Raw genomic sequence first — 15,136 nt, 5'->3', positions numbered from 1 at the left:
AATAATTTTTTTTTTTTTTTTTCATGGCTCTGCGTTATAAACTTCTGTGAAGCACTTGAGGGTTCAAAGTGCTCACTACACATCTAGATTAGTTCCTTTGGGGGTCTAGTTTCCAAAATGGGGTAATTTGTGGGGGATCTCCAATGTTTAGGCACACAGGGGCTCTCCAAACGCGACATGGTGTCCGCTAATGATTGGAGATAATTTTCCATTTAAAAAGCCAAATGGCGTGCCTTCCCTTCTGAGCCCTGCCGTGCGCCCAAACAGTGGTTTACCCCCACATATGGGGTATCTGCATACTCAGGACAAACTGGACAACAACATTTGTGGTCCAATTTCTCCTATTACCATTGGCAAAATAGGAAATTCCAGGCTAAAAAATCATTTTTGAGAAAAGAAAAATTATTTTTTATTTTCATGGCTCTGCATTATAAACTTCTGTGAAGCACCTGGGGGTTTAAAGTGCTCAGTATGCATCTAGATAAGTTCCTTGGGGGGTCTAGTTTCCAAAATGGGGTCACTTGTGGGGGAGCTCCATTGCATAGGCACACAGGGGCTCTCCAAATGCGACATGGTGTCCGCTAACAATTGGAGCTAATTTTCCATTCAAAAAGTTAAAAGGCGCGCCTTCCCTTCCGAGCCCTGCCGTGTGCCCAAACAGTGGTTTACCCCCACATATGAGGTATCGGCGTACTCGGGAGAAATTGCTCAACAAATTTTAGGATCCATTTTATCCTATTGCCCATGTGAAAATGAAAAAATTGAGGCGAAAATAAATTTTTTGTGAAAAAAAAAGTACTTTTTCATTTTTACGGATCAATTTGTGAAGCACCTGAGGGTTTAAAGTGCTCACTAGGCATCTAGATAAGTTCCTTGGGGGGTCCAGTTTCCAAAATGGGGTCACTTGTGGGGGAGCTCCAATGTTTAAGCACACAGGGTCTCTCCAAACGCGACATGGTGTCCGCTATCGATGGAGATAATTTTTCATTCAAAAAGTCAAATGGCGCTCCTTCCCTTCCGAGCCTTACCATGTGCCCAAACAGTGGTTTACCCCCACATGTGAAGTATCGGTGTACTCAGGAGAAATTGCCAAACAAATTTTAGGATCCATTTTATCCTGTTGTCCATGTGAAAATGAAAAAATTGAGGCTAAAAGAATTTTTTTGTGAAAAAAAAGTACTTTTTCATTTTTACGGATCAATTTGTGAAGCACCTGGGGGTTTAAAGGGCTCACTATGCATCTAGATAAGTTCCTTGGGGCGTCTAGTTTCCAAAATGGGGTCACTTGTGGGGGAGCTCCAATTTTTAGGCACACGGGGGCTCTCCAAATGTGACATGGTGTCCGCTAAAGAGTGCAGCCAATTTTTCATTCAAAAAGTCAAATGGCGCTCCTTCCCTTCCAAGCCCTGCCGTGCGCCCAAACAGTGGTTTACCCCCACATATGAGGTATCAGCGTACTCAGGACAAATTGGACAACAACGTACGTGGTTCAGTTTCTCCTTTTACCATTGGGAAAATAAAAAAATTGTTGCTGAAAAATCATTTTTGTGACTAAAAAGTTAAATGTTCATTTTTTCCTTCCATGTTGCTTCTGCTGCTGTGAAGCACCTGAAGGGTTAATAAACTTCTTGAATGTGGTTTTGTGCACCTTGAGGGGTGCAGTTTTTAGAATGGTGTCACTTTTGGGTATTTTCAGCCATATAGACCCCTCAAACTGACTTCAAATGTGAGGTGGTCCCTAAAAAAAATGGTTTTGTAAATTTCGTTGTAAAAATGAGAAATCGCTGGTCAAATTTTAACCCTTATAACTTCCTAGCAAAAAAAAATTTTGTTTCCAAAATTGTGCTGATGTAAAGTAGACGTGTGGGAAATGTTATTTATTAACTATTTTGTGTCACATAACTCTCTGGTTTAACAGAATAAAAATTCAAAATGTGAAAATTGCGAAATTTTCAAAATTTTCGCCAAATTTCCGTTTTTATCACAAATAAACACAGAATTTATTGACCTAAATTTACCACTAACATGAAGCCCAATATGTCACGAAAAAACAATCTCAGAACCGCTAGGATCCATTGAAGCGTTCCTGAGTTATTACCTCATGAAGGGACACTGGTCAGAATTGCAAAAAACGGCAAGGTCTTTAAGGTCAAAATAGGCTGGGTCATGAAGGGGTTAAGCATAATAACAGACGCGGATTCTTTACTGTAAGAGCAGTGAGACTATGGAACTCTCTGCCGTATGATGTTGTAATGAGTGATTCATTACTTAAATTTAAGAGGGGACTGGATGCCTTTCTGGAAAAGTATAATGTTACAGGGTATATACACTAGATTCCTTGATAGGGCGTTGATCCAGGGAACTAGTCTGATTGCCGTATGTGGAGTCGGGAAGGAATTTTTTTCCCCAAGGTGGAGCTTACTCTTTGCCACATGGGTTTTTTTTGCCTTCCTCTGGATCAACATGTTAGGGCATGTTAGGTTAGGCTATGGGTTGAACTAGATGGACTTAAAGTCTTCCTTCAACTTTAATAACTATGTAGCTATTAAATCTATACATTAACATATACATACATACATGCATACATATTCCACAAATCATTGATCATATCCTCCTCCTTATATAACCATTATATAACCATTGTGGAGAGGGGTGTGGGTGTATGCTGCGGGCGCAGGACGTGAGCCCGCTGATCACAGGGCAGATGCTGACTCTTATACAGTGCGTTATGCCTCTAACAGCAGAGACCGGGGCTAGCTCCAGACACTGCTTTTTAACCACGTGATTGCTGCTCTCAGTCTCTGACACTGACAATTAAAGTGTAATCATGGTGTTATCAGATTACGCAGCTGCTTACCTTCACTTGTACTCCTACAATATTAGAGGGACCTGTTTCGTTGTCCTCCTGACCTCCATTCATCCGCAAAATTCTCAATTCATTGGTAAAATTTCTTCAGTGAATACAGACTTTCCCATTACTGAGATAGGAGATGGCAGTTGGTGCTTATAAAGCTCTATGGAGAATGGAGGGGAAGAGGAGGGAGAAGTAAGAGGCTTACTATAGCCAAACATGGGCTTTACACTTTGGCTTTTTCCTTACCTTAAGGTACCTTCACACATAACGATATTGTTAACGATATCGTTGCTTTTTGTGACGTAGCAACGATATCGTTAATGAAATCGTTATGTGTGACAGCGACCAACGATCAGGCCCCTGCTGGGAGATCGTTGGTCGCTGAACAAAGTCCAGAACTTTATTTCGTCGCTGGACTCCTGCTGAGATCGCTGGATCGGCGTGTGTGACACCGATCCAGCGATGTCTTCACTGGTAACCAGGGTAAACATCGGGTAACTAAGCGCAGGGCCGCGCTTAGTAACCCGATGTTTAGCCTGGTTACCATCCTAAAAGTAAAAAAAAAAAAAAACACTACATACTTACCTACAGCCGTCTGTCCTCCAGCGCTGTGCTCTGCACTCCTCCTGTACTGGCTGTGAGCGTCGGTCAGCCGGAAAGCAGAGCGGTGACGTCACCGCTCTGCTTTCCGGCCGCTGTGCTCACACAGACAGTACAGGAGGAGTGCAGAGCACAGCGCTGGAGGACAGACGGCTGTAGGTAAGTATGTAGTGTTTTTTTTTTTTTTACTTTTAGGATGGTAACCAGGGTAAACATCGGGTTACTAAGCGCGGCCCTGCGCTTAGTTACCCGATGTTTACCCTGGTTACCGGCATCGTTGGTCGCTGGAGAGCGGTCTGTGTGACAGCTCTCTAGCGACCAAACAGCGACGCTGCAGCGATCCGGATCGTTGTCGGTATCGCTGCAGCGTCGCTGTGTGTGAAGGGGCCTTTAACTATCTTTTTTTTTTTTTTTTTTTTTTTTTTTTAATAAGCTTTCTCATTGGCATAGCAGCATGAGGACTTGTATTATTGTTTTACAGGAAGAGTTGAAACTTTGAATTGTACTATATAATGCACTGAAAAAGAGGGGGGAAAAAAAGAGTTCCAAGTGCTTTGAAATAGGTTTTTTTTTCTGTTTTAGTTAAAAAAAACAAAAAAAACTTGTCTTTGTGTGCTGGTCTGACTTCTTTGATAACCGAAAAGTGGTAATCTCATTTTTTTATATATTGACTTTTTAGGTTGCAATGATACAAAATGTTTTTATTTTTGAAACCTTTTTTTTTCTTGGTTTGAACAATCATTCTGTGCTTATCAAGTATCTTTAAGCGGTTAAACTAGAACAATCTGATAAATTTCTTGTTGCTGCATGTACAGCTAGATGCCGGCTGTGTAACACAGCAGCGCTGCTTCATACATTCCTTATTTTCTTATAATGAAGATGTTCGTTGTAGGTTGAGGATAAGTGGAATGATCCTGCTGGCCAGTCATCATAGGAGACTGTATTTTCCCACTATATATACTAGTTTTCCTTTCTACTGTAATGATGCAATATATTGCAGTATATAGTATTAGCACACACTATATATACTAGTTTGTTGTATACTAATATACCAGTACATACTGGTATAGTAGATCAAATTATTACAGGCTCAAATGTTAAAAATATGAAAACAAATTTAAAAAATATATATAATGACTTCAGGTTAGCATCTTCAATAATCAGAACCTCCCACTCCCGTCTCCAAGACTTTACACGTGCTGCGCCGATTCTTTGGAATGCACTACCTAGGCTAATACGATTAATCCTCAATCCCCACAGTTTTAAGCGTGCCCTAAAAACTTATTTGTTCAGACTGGCCTACCGCCTCAATGCATTAACCTAACGATCCCTGTGTGGCCTATTTATAATAATAAAAAAAAAAAAAAAGGTTCCTCGCATCATGTTCTCATACACTTTATGCAGTATTAGCCCTCTGTGTCTGTACTGCTACATACTTAGGCAGGTAACTGGTTCATGCAGCTTTACATGAACACCTGAGCCTTACACTATGGCTGGTCCGAATAACTAAAGCAATTGTTACCATCCACCTCTCGTGTCTCCCCTTTTCCCCATAGTTTGTAAGCTTGCGAGCAGGGCCCTCACTCCTCCTGGTATCTGTTTTGAACTGTATTTCTGTTATGCTGTAATGTCTATTGTCTGTACAAGTCCCCTCTATAATTTGTAAAGCGCTGCGGAATATGTTGGCGCTATATAAATAAAAATTATTATTATTATTATTATAATTAAAAAAAAATCTTTTCCGTTTTCCCATCCAAAAAGTTGTTTTTTTTAAAAAGATCATTGAACTTTTATAGATAAATAAGATATCTATCAAAATATTAAATAATTTAACTGAAGGTAAATTCCGTAATAAGAGGAAAAATCAAAGAAAATTGTACTTTTTCAATTGCCTCACCTTACAACCACCCCCCCAACAAAAAACAACAACCCCAAAATGTAATAATAGCTTTCCACACAAAAAAAGAAGCTTGTCCTACAGCAAAAAGCGAACTACACTGCTTAAAAAAAATAAAGGGAACACTTAAACAACAGAATATAACTCCAAGTAAATCAAACTTCTGTAAAATCAAACTTTCCACTTAGGAAGCAACACTGTTTGACAATCAATTTCACATGATGTTGTGCAAATGGAATACACAACAGATAGAAATGAATGGGAATTATCAAGACACACTCAATAAAGGAGTGGTTCTGCAGGTGGGAACAACAGACCACATCTCAGTACCAATGCTTTCTGGCTGATGTTTTGGTCACTTTTGAATGTTGGTTGTGCTTTCACACTCGTGGTAGCATGAGACTGACTCTACAACCCACACAAGTGGCTTAGGTAGTGCAGCTCATCCAGGATGGCACATCAATGCAAGCTGTGGCAAGAAGGTTTGCTGTGTCTGTCAGCGTAGTGTCCAGAGGCTGGAGGTGCTACCAGGAGACAGACCAGTACACCAGGAGATGTGGAGGGGGCCAAAGGAGGGCAACAAACCAGCAGCAGGACCGCTACCTTAGCCTTTGTGCAAGGAGGAACAGGAGGAGCACTGTCAGAGCCCTGAAAAATTACCTCCAGCAGGCTACAAATCTGAATGTGTCTGCACAAACGGTTAGAAACCGATCCCATGAGGATGGTCTGAGTGCCCGACGTCCACAGATGGGGTTTGTGCTCGCTGCCCAACACCATGCAGCACGCTTGGCATTTGCCACAGAACACCAGGATTGGCAAATTCGCCACTGGCGCCCTGTGCTCTTCACAGATGAAAGCAGGTTCACACTGAGCACATGTGACAGACGTGACAGAGTCTGGAGATGTCTGGAGATGCCGTGGAGAGAGATCTGCTGCCTGCAACATCCTTCAGCATGACCGGTTTGGCAGTGGGTCAGTAATGGTGTGTGGTGCCTTTCTTTGGAGGGCCGCACAGCCCTCCATGTGCTCACCAGAGGTAGCCTGGCTGCCATTAGGTCCCGAGATGAGATCCTCAGACCCCTTGTGAGACCATATGCTGGTGCGGTTGGCCCTGGGTTCCTCCTAATGCAGGACAATGCCAGACCTCATGTAGCTGGAGTGTGTCAGCAGTTCCTGCAAGATTAAGGCATTGAAGCTATGGATTGGCCCTCCCGTTCCCCAGACCTGAATTTAATCGAGCACATCTGGGACATCATGTGTCGCACCATCCACCAATGTCACGTTGCACCACACTGTCCAGGAGTTGGCGGATGCTTTAGTCCAGGTCTGGGAGGAGATCCCTCAGGAGACCATCCGCCGCCTCATCAGGAGCATGCCCAGGCGTTGTAGGGAGGTCATACAGGCACGTGGAGGCCACACACACTACTGCGCATTAGTGATGAGCAAATGTACTCGTTGCTCAGGTTTTCCCGAGCACACTCGGGTGGTCTCGGAGTATTTGTAATTGCTCGGAGATTTAGTTTTTGTTGACGCAGCTGCATGATTTACAGCTGCTAGCCAGCCTGAGTATATGTGGGGGTTGCCTGGTTGCTATGAAATCCCCACATGTATTCAAGCTGTCTATCAGCCATAAATCATGCAGCTGAGGCAATGAAAACTAAATCTCTGAGCAGTTACAAATAAGCGAGTATACTCGCTTATCACTACTGCGCATCATTTCCACTGAAGTTGGATCAGCCTGTAACTTCATTTTCCACTTTGATTTTGAGCATCATTCCAACTCCAGACCTCCGTGGGATATTATTTGTGATTTACATTGATCATTTTTAGGTTATGTGCACACGTCAGGATTTCTTGCAGAAATTTCCTTAAGAAAACCGGACATTTTCTGCAAGAAATCGGTATGCTTTTTTACCATGTTTTTTTCCCCCAGAGCTTTCCCAATGCATTATATAGCCGGAAAAACGCGAAAAAAACGCAAAATTAGTGAACATGCTGCTTTTTATACCGCGATGCGTTTTTTTCGCAGAAAAAAACACGTGCACAAAAAATTGCAGAGTGCATTCTAAATGATAGGATGCATATGTATGCGTTTTTATGCGTTTTTATCACGTTTTATAGCAAAAAAAAACTGCAGAGTGTGAACACAGCCTTATTGTTCTCAACACATTCCACTATGTGATGAATAAAGATTTGCCACTGTAATATTTCATTCAGTGATATGTAGGATGTGGGATTTTAGTGTTCCCTTTATTTTTTTGAGCAGTGAATGTCAGGGACTATATTTATGGCTGCCAGAGGGGAAGGAGATTAACTGGGAACTTACTGGAGACTACATTTAGATGTTGAATGTATGAAAAGGGTTCTGGAAATTTGAGGTAGTAAAGCAAGAAATGGGCAGTATGACACTACCTGGCAGCCACAACATTATCACAAATTAGCAGTGGTCTCAAGAAAGGTGCAGAATAGGAAAAAACGTGAATGGTTTATTTTTGGGTAGAAATAACATACAGAAGTTTATAGCCTTTACGTGAGCCTGAGTTATGGAAAAGACTCTTAAAGGCCCTCATACATATTAGATGGCTGTTGATGGCAGGAGCTCTTGTTTGACTGAGCTCTCTTGTGTTCTCCATTATGATCAGGGGTACGGCTGCCCCATACACCTTAGTATGTCGGCTGAACCTGTAGTTATTGGCAGGTATGACTGTCATTAGTCGTAGTCTGTGTATAGGGGACTTAAAGAGGTTTCTCACTACTTGGACAGCCCCTTCTCAATCCCCATGTTTCCCCTTGCAAAGCAATAACACTTCTACTCTCCTCTGGTGCTGGCGCTGTTCCAGCTGTGTCGGCGCTGGCTGTCCCAGGGATTGCGTTGCATAATGTCATGTGATCCCTGCAGCCAATCAGCTCTGACTTTACTGTCCGCGACTTGAAAAGGTTCGCATACATCCTCCCCATCCCGTGAATGTATGTGATTTGTTTGAAGGCAGGGAAAGTGAAGCCAGAACGGATTGGCTTCAGGGGTCCCATTACATAATGTAACGCAATCCCCGGTAGAGCCAGTGCCGACTCCGCGGAACAGCGCTGACACCGTAGTTTGAGTATAAGCGCTTTGATGCAAGCGGGAAATATAGGGATTGAGAAGGTGTTGTGGACAACCCCTTCCTTTCTGCTGCCATCTACTGAGGACCTCACTGAGCCACCAATGAACTTCATGAAGAACAGATGTAATGAAGTATTCAGGCTAGGTCAAGTGCTGGCAGGTTAATTCAATACTTCTTTACGTTTTGATTTATGGGGTCAGACCTCTGGGACTCTCAGGGTCGATGAATAATGTGTCCATCCCAGTTCTTTGTAATAATTGAAGTGTGAAGCGTTGTTTTTTTATCTGATTTCTACTTAGAAAAAATAGAATTGCAACCGGTCTTCATATTTCCATTTTGTTTCCCCACACAGATCCATTGATTTCCCTGAGTCCACCCTGCCTTACAGAAGAGGACCGCTCTAGCTTAGAGGCCATCAGAACAATTCATAAACAAATGGACGATGATAACGACGGCGGCATAGAAGTTGAGGAAAGTGATGAGGTGAGCGTCGGTGTTTTCACTGCCCGGCTACTTGACTGGATTTAACTGTTATCATTCAGGAACTTGGCTCCTTAATTTGTGACGTAGGAACACGTCTCCGGTTGCATTCACTTCGTGTTTGCTGGTCAGTTGGCCAGAATCCAATTTTAATGGTGTCTGGCTTTTGGCTGGAAATGGGAGATGTCAGACAGCTTGTCCGGTGGACTGTGATGCTGGGCTGATTCACGCATTATATGGAACAGGAAAATATAGATGGTGACCTGTAGTTTAATGGGTTGTCTGCTTTATAAAACTCTTCTCACACCTTAGTAAAATAATGCAGATGAAGGATCCTGGTATAGACCCTGCTGGAGGACTTGGCATGTCCATGTTACAACAGCAGTCCATTCATTTAAATGGAGAACTGTGTAATACTTAATTTATCCAGCGGGGGCACTGCAGAATAATAAGTCCTTTCTGGGTTCTGCAGCCGATCACAACTGATTGCTGAGGATTCCAGCCCCTGCAAAAACTGGAATCTTCTAACAAAAGCAGTTACCCAAAAAGTAACCCCTGTTAGTTTATTTATTATCATCCTCCAACAGGAAATTGGAGGTTAGGTGGCGTTATTTGGAACCCCCTCCTAATATATGGGTCATGATATAAGTTTAAATGGAAGTGGTCAATAGAACTGACTGAATTGTCGCTGTTGAGAAGTGCCACTTTAAGTATCTGTTTTTTGCCCCTTTTCTGAGTTCCGTTTTTCTTCTCTCTCCTAAAATATTAGGATATTAGAATTTTTCCACTGTTCTATGATATTCTGTGGCTCTAGTCTATTACACAGGCGCTTCCAAAGGGCAATCCCCTCAATGTATAGCAAGCGGGCGAGCGATCGGGGGCTCCCTGACTCGTGGGGGCTTCCAGAAGGTGTTGGTGTCAGCAGCTCTGCAGGCAGCAACAGGTGAAATGAGAATTCTTTTCAGATTACTGCCATGTGGGTCGCCAAGTCTACAATATGTTTGTGCTTAAGCCTCGCAAATGAGCTTATGGGCCTAAATCCTCTGGTCATGGAGTTAAATATTGAAGGTGCATGAACGATTTCTTAATATGGGAGACTAACTTCCATCCCCGGTGCCGAAATAGAAAAATAGTGACCTTGAGTGTCCTCTATATCGACAGTGCAGAGCATAAATTGTTCCAATGCGCAGTGTATCGTGTCATTAATCCCGATGATAAATTTTCCACATGAAGAATTCTATTTAGTTTGGCAACTTGACGGAATATCTGTCGGATCAGTGCAGGCGCACAAAAGGATGTGTGGCTAATGGGCTTGCGTCTGTGTATGTGTATAATATATTATTGTTTAGCCATAGTCCCAAAAATACATTTTTTTTTAATTGTTTATATACCTTTATTTATTTTTGGAGATATATGGCTGCCAGAGGGGGAAGAAACCTAACTGGAAATTTACTTAAGATGACATTTACATCTTGAATGTATGAAAGAGGTTCCAGAAGCTGTAGGTGGAAATCCAAGAGACGACCACATGACCCTACCCAGTAGACGTCACAACATCAGATTAGCAGTGGTCCTGAGGAAATTGTAGAGAAAAAAATATATACAATTTTTATAGTAAAGCTTGCAGCATCCAGATGTTACAGCACGTCCAGTGACGTCCGTGGCTCACCTGCGGAGACGGACATGTGGCGCGACTCTCCAGACTGCAGCATAGCAATTTCACCCGTTCAATGTATTGGACACGGTGAATCCGCAGGGTTCAATGATCACATTCAAATTCACTGCTTTGGACGCAGCGAACATGCGCGGTGTTTAAAGTGCCGCCAGTTCCGGCTTGTTGGCACATACCCTAAAAACCAACAAAAGATGAAAATGATTTTAACCCCATTTTCTAATATCCTATTAGGGCATAGATTACGTCTATATCAATAAGCCGTAGTAGGGACCTGGTGCATTTTAGTTTCTTTGTCATGAGGACGCTGTGCATTAAAGCATTCCATACATAGTCAGTAGATTTAATTTGACTCCGTGTAATACCTTACTTCTCCTATAGGAGTGCTGCAGGTGATTTGAACTCTTCATATCAGGTTCCTCTTTGAGATTACTGGCCAACTCTCAACGAGTATCATTGATCTTATTCTTAATAATGCCTAACACTCATTGGGTGTCCATTGCTTCTACATGTCTGTTGGCAGATGATGCAGCTGTGTAGCCCTAGAGACAATCCCTTTAATTACTGCTGAATTTTATCAAATTAAATTCTAGCCCAAGGTTGTGTTGGGGTGAATGGAGTTAATTTTAATTAGTAAATGATCTGCTTTTTTTGGTCCTCCCTGGACAAGTCTCAGTTTGTTAGCGTGCCTTCAGCGAGGAGCTGATAAGATGGTGGTTTCCTTCTTCAACCAACTATTACCTGTGAGACAACCCAGCGGCAAGGGATCGCTGTCCCGGCGGCAAGGGATCGCTGTCCCGGCGGCAAGGGATCGCTGTCCCGGCGGCAAGGGATCGCTGTCCCGGCGGCAAGGGATCGCTGTCCCGGCGGCAAGGGATCGCTGTCCCGGCGGCAAGGGATCGCTGTCCCGGCGGCAAGGGATCGCTGTCCCGGCGGCAAGGGATCGCTGTCCCGGCGGCAAGGGATCGCTGTCCCGGCGGCAAGGGATCGCTGTCCCGGCGGCAAGGGATCGCTGTCCCGGCGGCAAGGGATCGCTGTCCCGGCGGCAAGGGATCGCTGTCCCGGCGGCAAGGGATCGCTGTCCCGGCGGCAAGGGATTGCTGTCCCGGCGGCAAGGGATTGCTGTCCCGGCGGCAAGGGATCGCTGTCCCTGCGGCAAGGGATCGCTGTCCCAGCGGCAAGGGATCGCTGTCCCAGCGGCAAGGGATCGCTGTCCCTGCCACGCCTCAACAGGAAAAACAAAGCATTACATCGTTCCCTTATAAACTGATGAGTTGTCCCCTGTACAATGCAGACATGATGGGTTCACAAGACTCCTTTTTATAATTTCTTAGGCTAGTTTCACACTAGCGTTGGGCAGGGCTGCGGAGGACTGCTGACTTCCTCCGTGAAGCCCCGCCCACTGCCGCACCTCTTCATTCAGCTCCGCCTACGGATGCATGCGTCCTACGTACCCTATCTTTAACATTGGGTACACAGGCCATGCGGATGTATACGGATGTCTCCGCATGTGTCGTTTTCACGCTGCGCCAAACGCAACATGTTGCATTTTGTGGCAGTCGGCGCTGCATGAAAACGACGCATGCGGAGGCATCCGCATGGCCTGTGTACCCAATGTTAAAGATTGGGTACGCAGGACGTATGCAGATGTAGGCAGAGCTGAATGAAGAGGTGTGGCAGTGGGCGGGGCTTCACGTAGGAAGTCCGCAGTCCTCCGCAGCCCTGCCCCACGCTAGTGTGAAACTAGCCTAAATAGGGTGTTGTAACGTGTTTTTTTCTCATAGTGGGGTGTTATTTATTCCTATATCAGGAGACTCTGGGCCAGCTTTGCACCCCCCTTACTGGTAAGTAAAGCTGACAGAGTGAGGATCTGGCCACCAGCTATTCCTAATGAATCCCCACCATACACATGCACTCCCGATTCTGTGTATGTGCTGTCAATGGGGGGAAAGGGTGTAAACTGCAGTCAGACATGTCGGGGTTTTCTACCTAGAGAACATAAGCGCGTGCCTCGAAATTTAACTTGTCTGATCCCTCGGTTTTCTTGCATAATCAATTGTCAAGAGTCAGGAGGACCTCATGGTTGGCTTGTCCCACCGACATAGGCAGGTTTGACAATTTGGGTCTAATGTGTATGAGCCCTTTGAGGCTTGTTCTGATAACTTTCACTTAATTCTGGAAGAACGACGCCCAGGATATATATATTTTTTTTAGTATTCCTCAGACTGACCCATAGGCAATGCTCGGCATGAACTCCACTTTTGCCCCTAACCATCTTGCTATAGATACACATGGGGGTGGCACCTGGGAAGACGTTGGCTGCGTGCAGGGTGTTGTATGTCTCCCGGATCATATCGGAAGTGCTCTCCAAGTGTGGATTCATTCTTGCTTGCTGGCTCACGTCATGTGCCCCATTGATCTATTTAGGACACGTCATATTTTTGCTTATGCAAATAAAGAACAAATAAAAGAGCATAATAAAACTCACCTGGGCAAATATTTACCTATATGTAAAAGTTCTCTGGCTAAAATAACCTGGTCTGCAAATGTGTGAGAGCTTTAAGGTAGAGGTACCGTTTCCGTGTAAAAAAAAAAAAATTAGCAACTTAAAATGTGAGAAACTAAAGAAAGCAAACATTATTCCTTGCTGTTAAATGGCCGGTGTCTTTTCAAGATTTTTATTTATTATCATTAGCACAAGCGAGTAGAAGAAACTTTGTAATCAATTTTATAAGAAAAATATGCTTTTTCCTCCACTTATGAGCCACTTTTCCCCATTTCCATGTCGTCTGAACTTGCCATTCACTCTACAGAGGGGGAGTTCAAATTCATCTTGATGAAAACTGAGGGATCAGATTACAGATTCTCACTGTAGTCTTTGAAGAATGGAGGAATGAGCGAAGAAAGGCACAACGGAACACAGATGAGCTTTGGCTTTCTAGTTAATGTTTAGTTTAATTCCTTAGCTGGATTCACAGCTACACTGCTCAGTGATGTCTTATAATATTGTTCATGCTGCTTATATACATCTGCTGAATTGACAGGAAAGCCGGAATCCCTCATGTCTGTGCTGTATTTGAGACCTCATAGTAACTAGTCTCGTCCCACTAGCTTAGAGACGGCTGAAAATTGAAGTGAGAGCCTGCGGATTGGAGAACTGGTGTAAAATGAAGGATACAAGGTTGGTACTGTCAGCACATCTGTGTGGAGAATCTGCCGCGAGTCCACCACATGTGTATGTACCGGACAGGTCCAGACTCTGACTAATAATCTTGCTTATTCGCTGCAGCCATTTATTTTTTCTTTTAGTAGATGGACTAGCGTTTAGGGTAATTTTCTTGGTACGTGACCCAACCTCTGTCATAGCCCAGATACCCCACGGCCATGGTCTCACTTTGTGTAGTCTGCACCAGAAATCTGCAATCTTCTACAGTACAGGACATGGGGCAAAAATCGGTGCATAATCCAGGATATGGCTATGAAACTGCAGAATTCCCGTAGGTTATAGCCTTCGTTTTGCAAAGCAAACGAGCCCTAGTAGGATTCGACATTACCCTTAAGAGACCTTAGGCCATGTTCACACCGCCTTATTTTGATCAATATTTCACATGAGTATTTGTATCCAAAACCTGGAGTGGAAGAATCGGAGGTAAAGTATAATAGAAACACGTCACCACTTCGGTGTTTATTACCCACTCCTGGTTTCAGCTTAAAAATACTGAGGTAAAATACTGACCAAATACTGACTGTGTGAACGTGGCCTAATAGTGATAGATCTGGGCTGTTTATGAAATTGTAATTTGGTCTTTTTTTAATAGAGATCAGCTGTAGTTGAGTAACCTGTCGTTGTGAAATACCTAGTTTCATGCCAATTAGTGATAAGCGATCATGCTCGGAGAAGGTGTTATCTGATCATGCTCGAGTGGTGCTTTTATTCCCGCGTATATTCAGGACACTACATATGAGCTCAGTGCTGTGGACGATATACTCCGGGCTGTGGAGTCGGTAAGCCAAACCTCCGACTCAGACTCCTCAATTTCCATTACACTGACTCCGACTCCACCAGAATGGATTCTGACTCCACAGCCCTGAATATAATTGTAACATTTTATACGGATTACGGTATTATCGATGTGCACAGTCATCCCACACGATGCCACCATTTAGGCATCACCGTAATTCCTTCTACACAGAGCAGTTTTTCTTTCTGTGGACATTAGATTTTATTTTTTCCATTTTGTACTGGTAAAAACATTTTTTTGTTCCAGTTTAATTGGGGATTTTCCCTTCAGATTTCTGGAGCCTAAGTGGGAACAAAATATACACGTGACCTACTGGGGAAGGCATTATTCATACTGTGATGCGCGAGTCCCTTCATGACGTCTGTGGTCAGGTACGGCCGCTACATTGACGACTTGCCCTTCATGGTGGCTACCAGAGCTGACCAAATAAATGAGCAGTGATCCCATGAACCTGGGGCTTAGCGTTCAGTAGGATAACAGCCACACTTTCTGGACCCACAGGTTGTG

The 15,136-nt window shown here is 43.7% G+C and overlaps 1 protein-coding gene across 1 annotated transcript in view; it reads left to right on the top strand.

Annotated features, from left to right (window-relative positions):
• The window catches only part of STIM2 (stromal interaction molecule 2), a 140,631-nt gene that overhangs the window by 50,708 nt on the left and 74,787 nt on the right, over positions 1 to 15,136 (top strand). Inside the window, exon 2 of the mRNA XM_069744635.1 lies at positions 8,808 to 8,938. Coding sequence (XP_069600736.1) covers positions 8,808 to 8,938 — 131 coding nt within the window. The remainder of the gene's footprint in view (positions 1 to 8,807; positions 8,939 to 15,136) is intronic.

Source organism: Ranitomeya imitator, chromosome 1 (genome assembly GCF_032444005.1).
Source record: "Ranitomeya imitator isolate aRanImi1 chromosome 1, aRanImi1.pri, whole genome shotgun sequence".
In the NCBI taxonomy this organism is placed as follows: Eukaryota; Metazoa; Chordata; class Amphibia; order Anura; family Dendrobatidae; genus Ranitomeya; species Ranitomeya imitator.
Note: the sequence above shows the minus strand (reverse complement) of the source record. Positions and strands in the feature narration are given on the sequence as shown.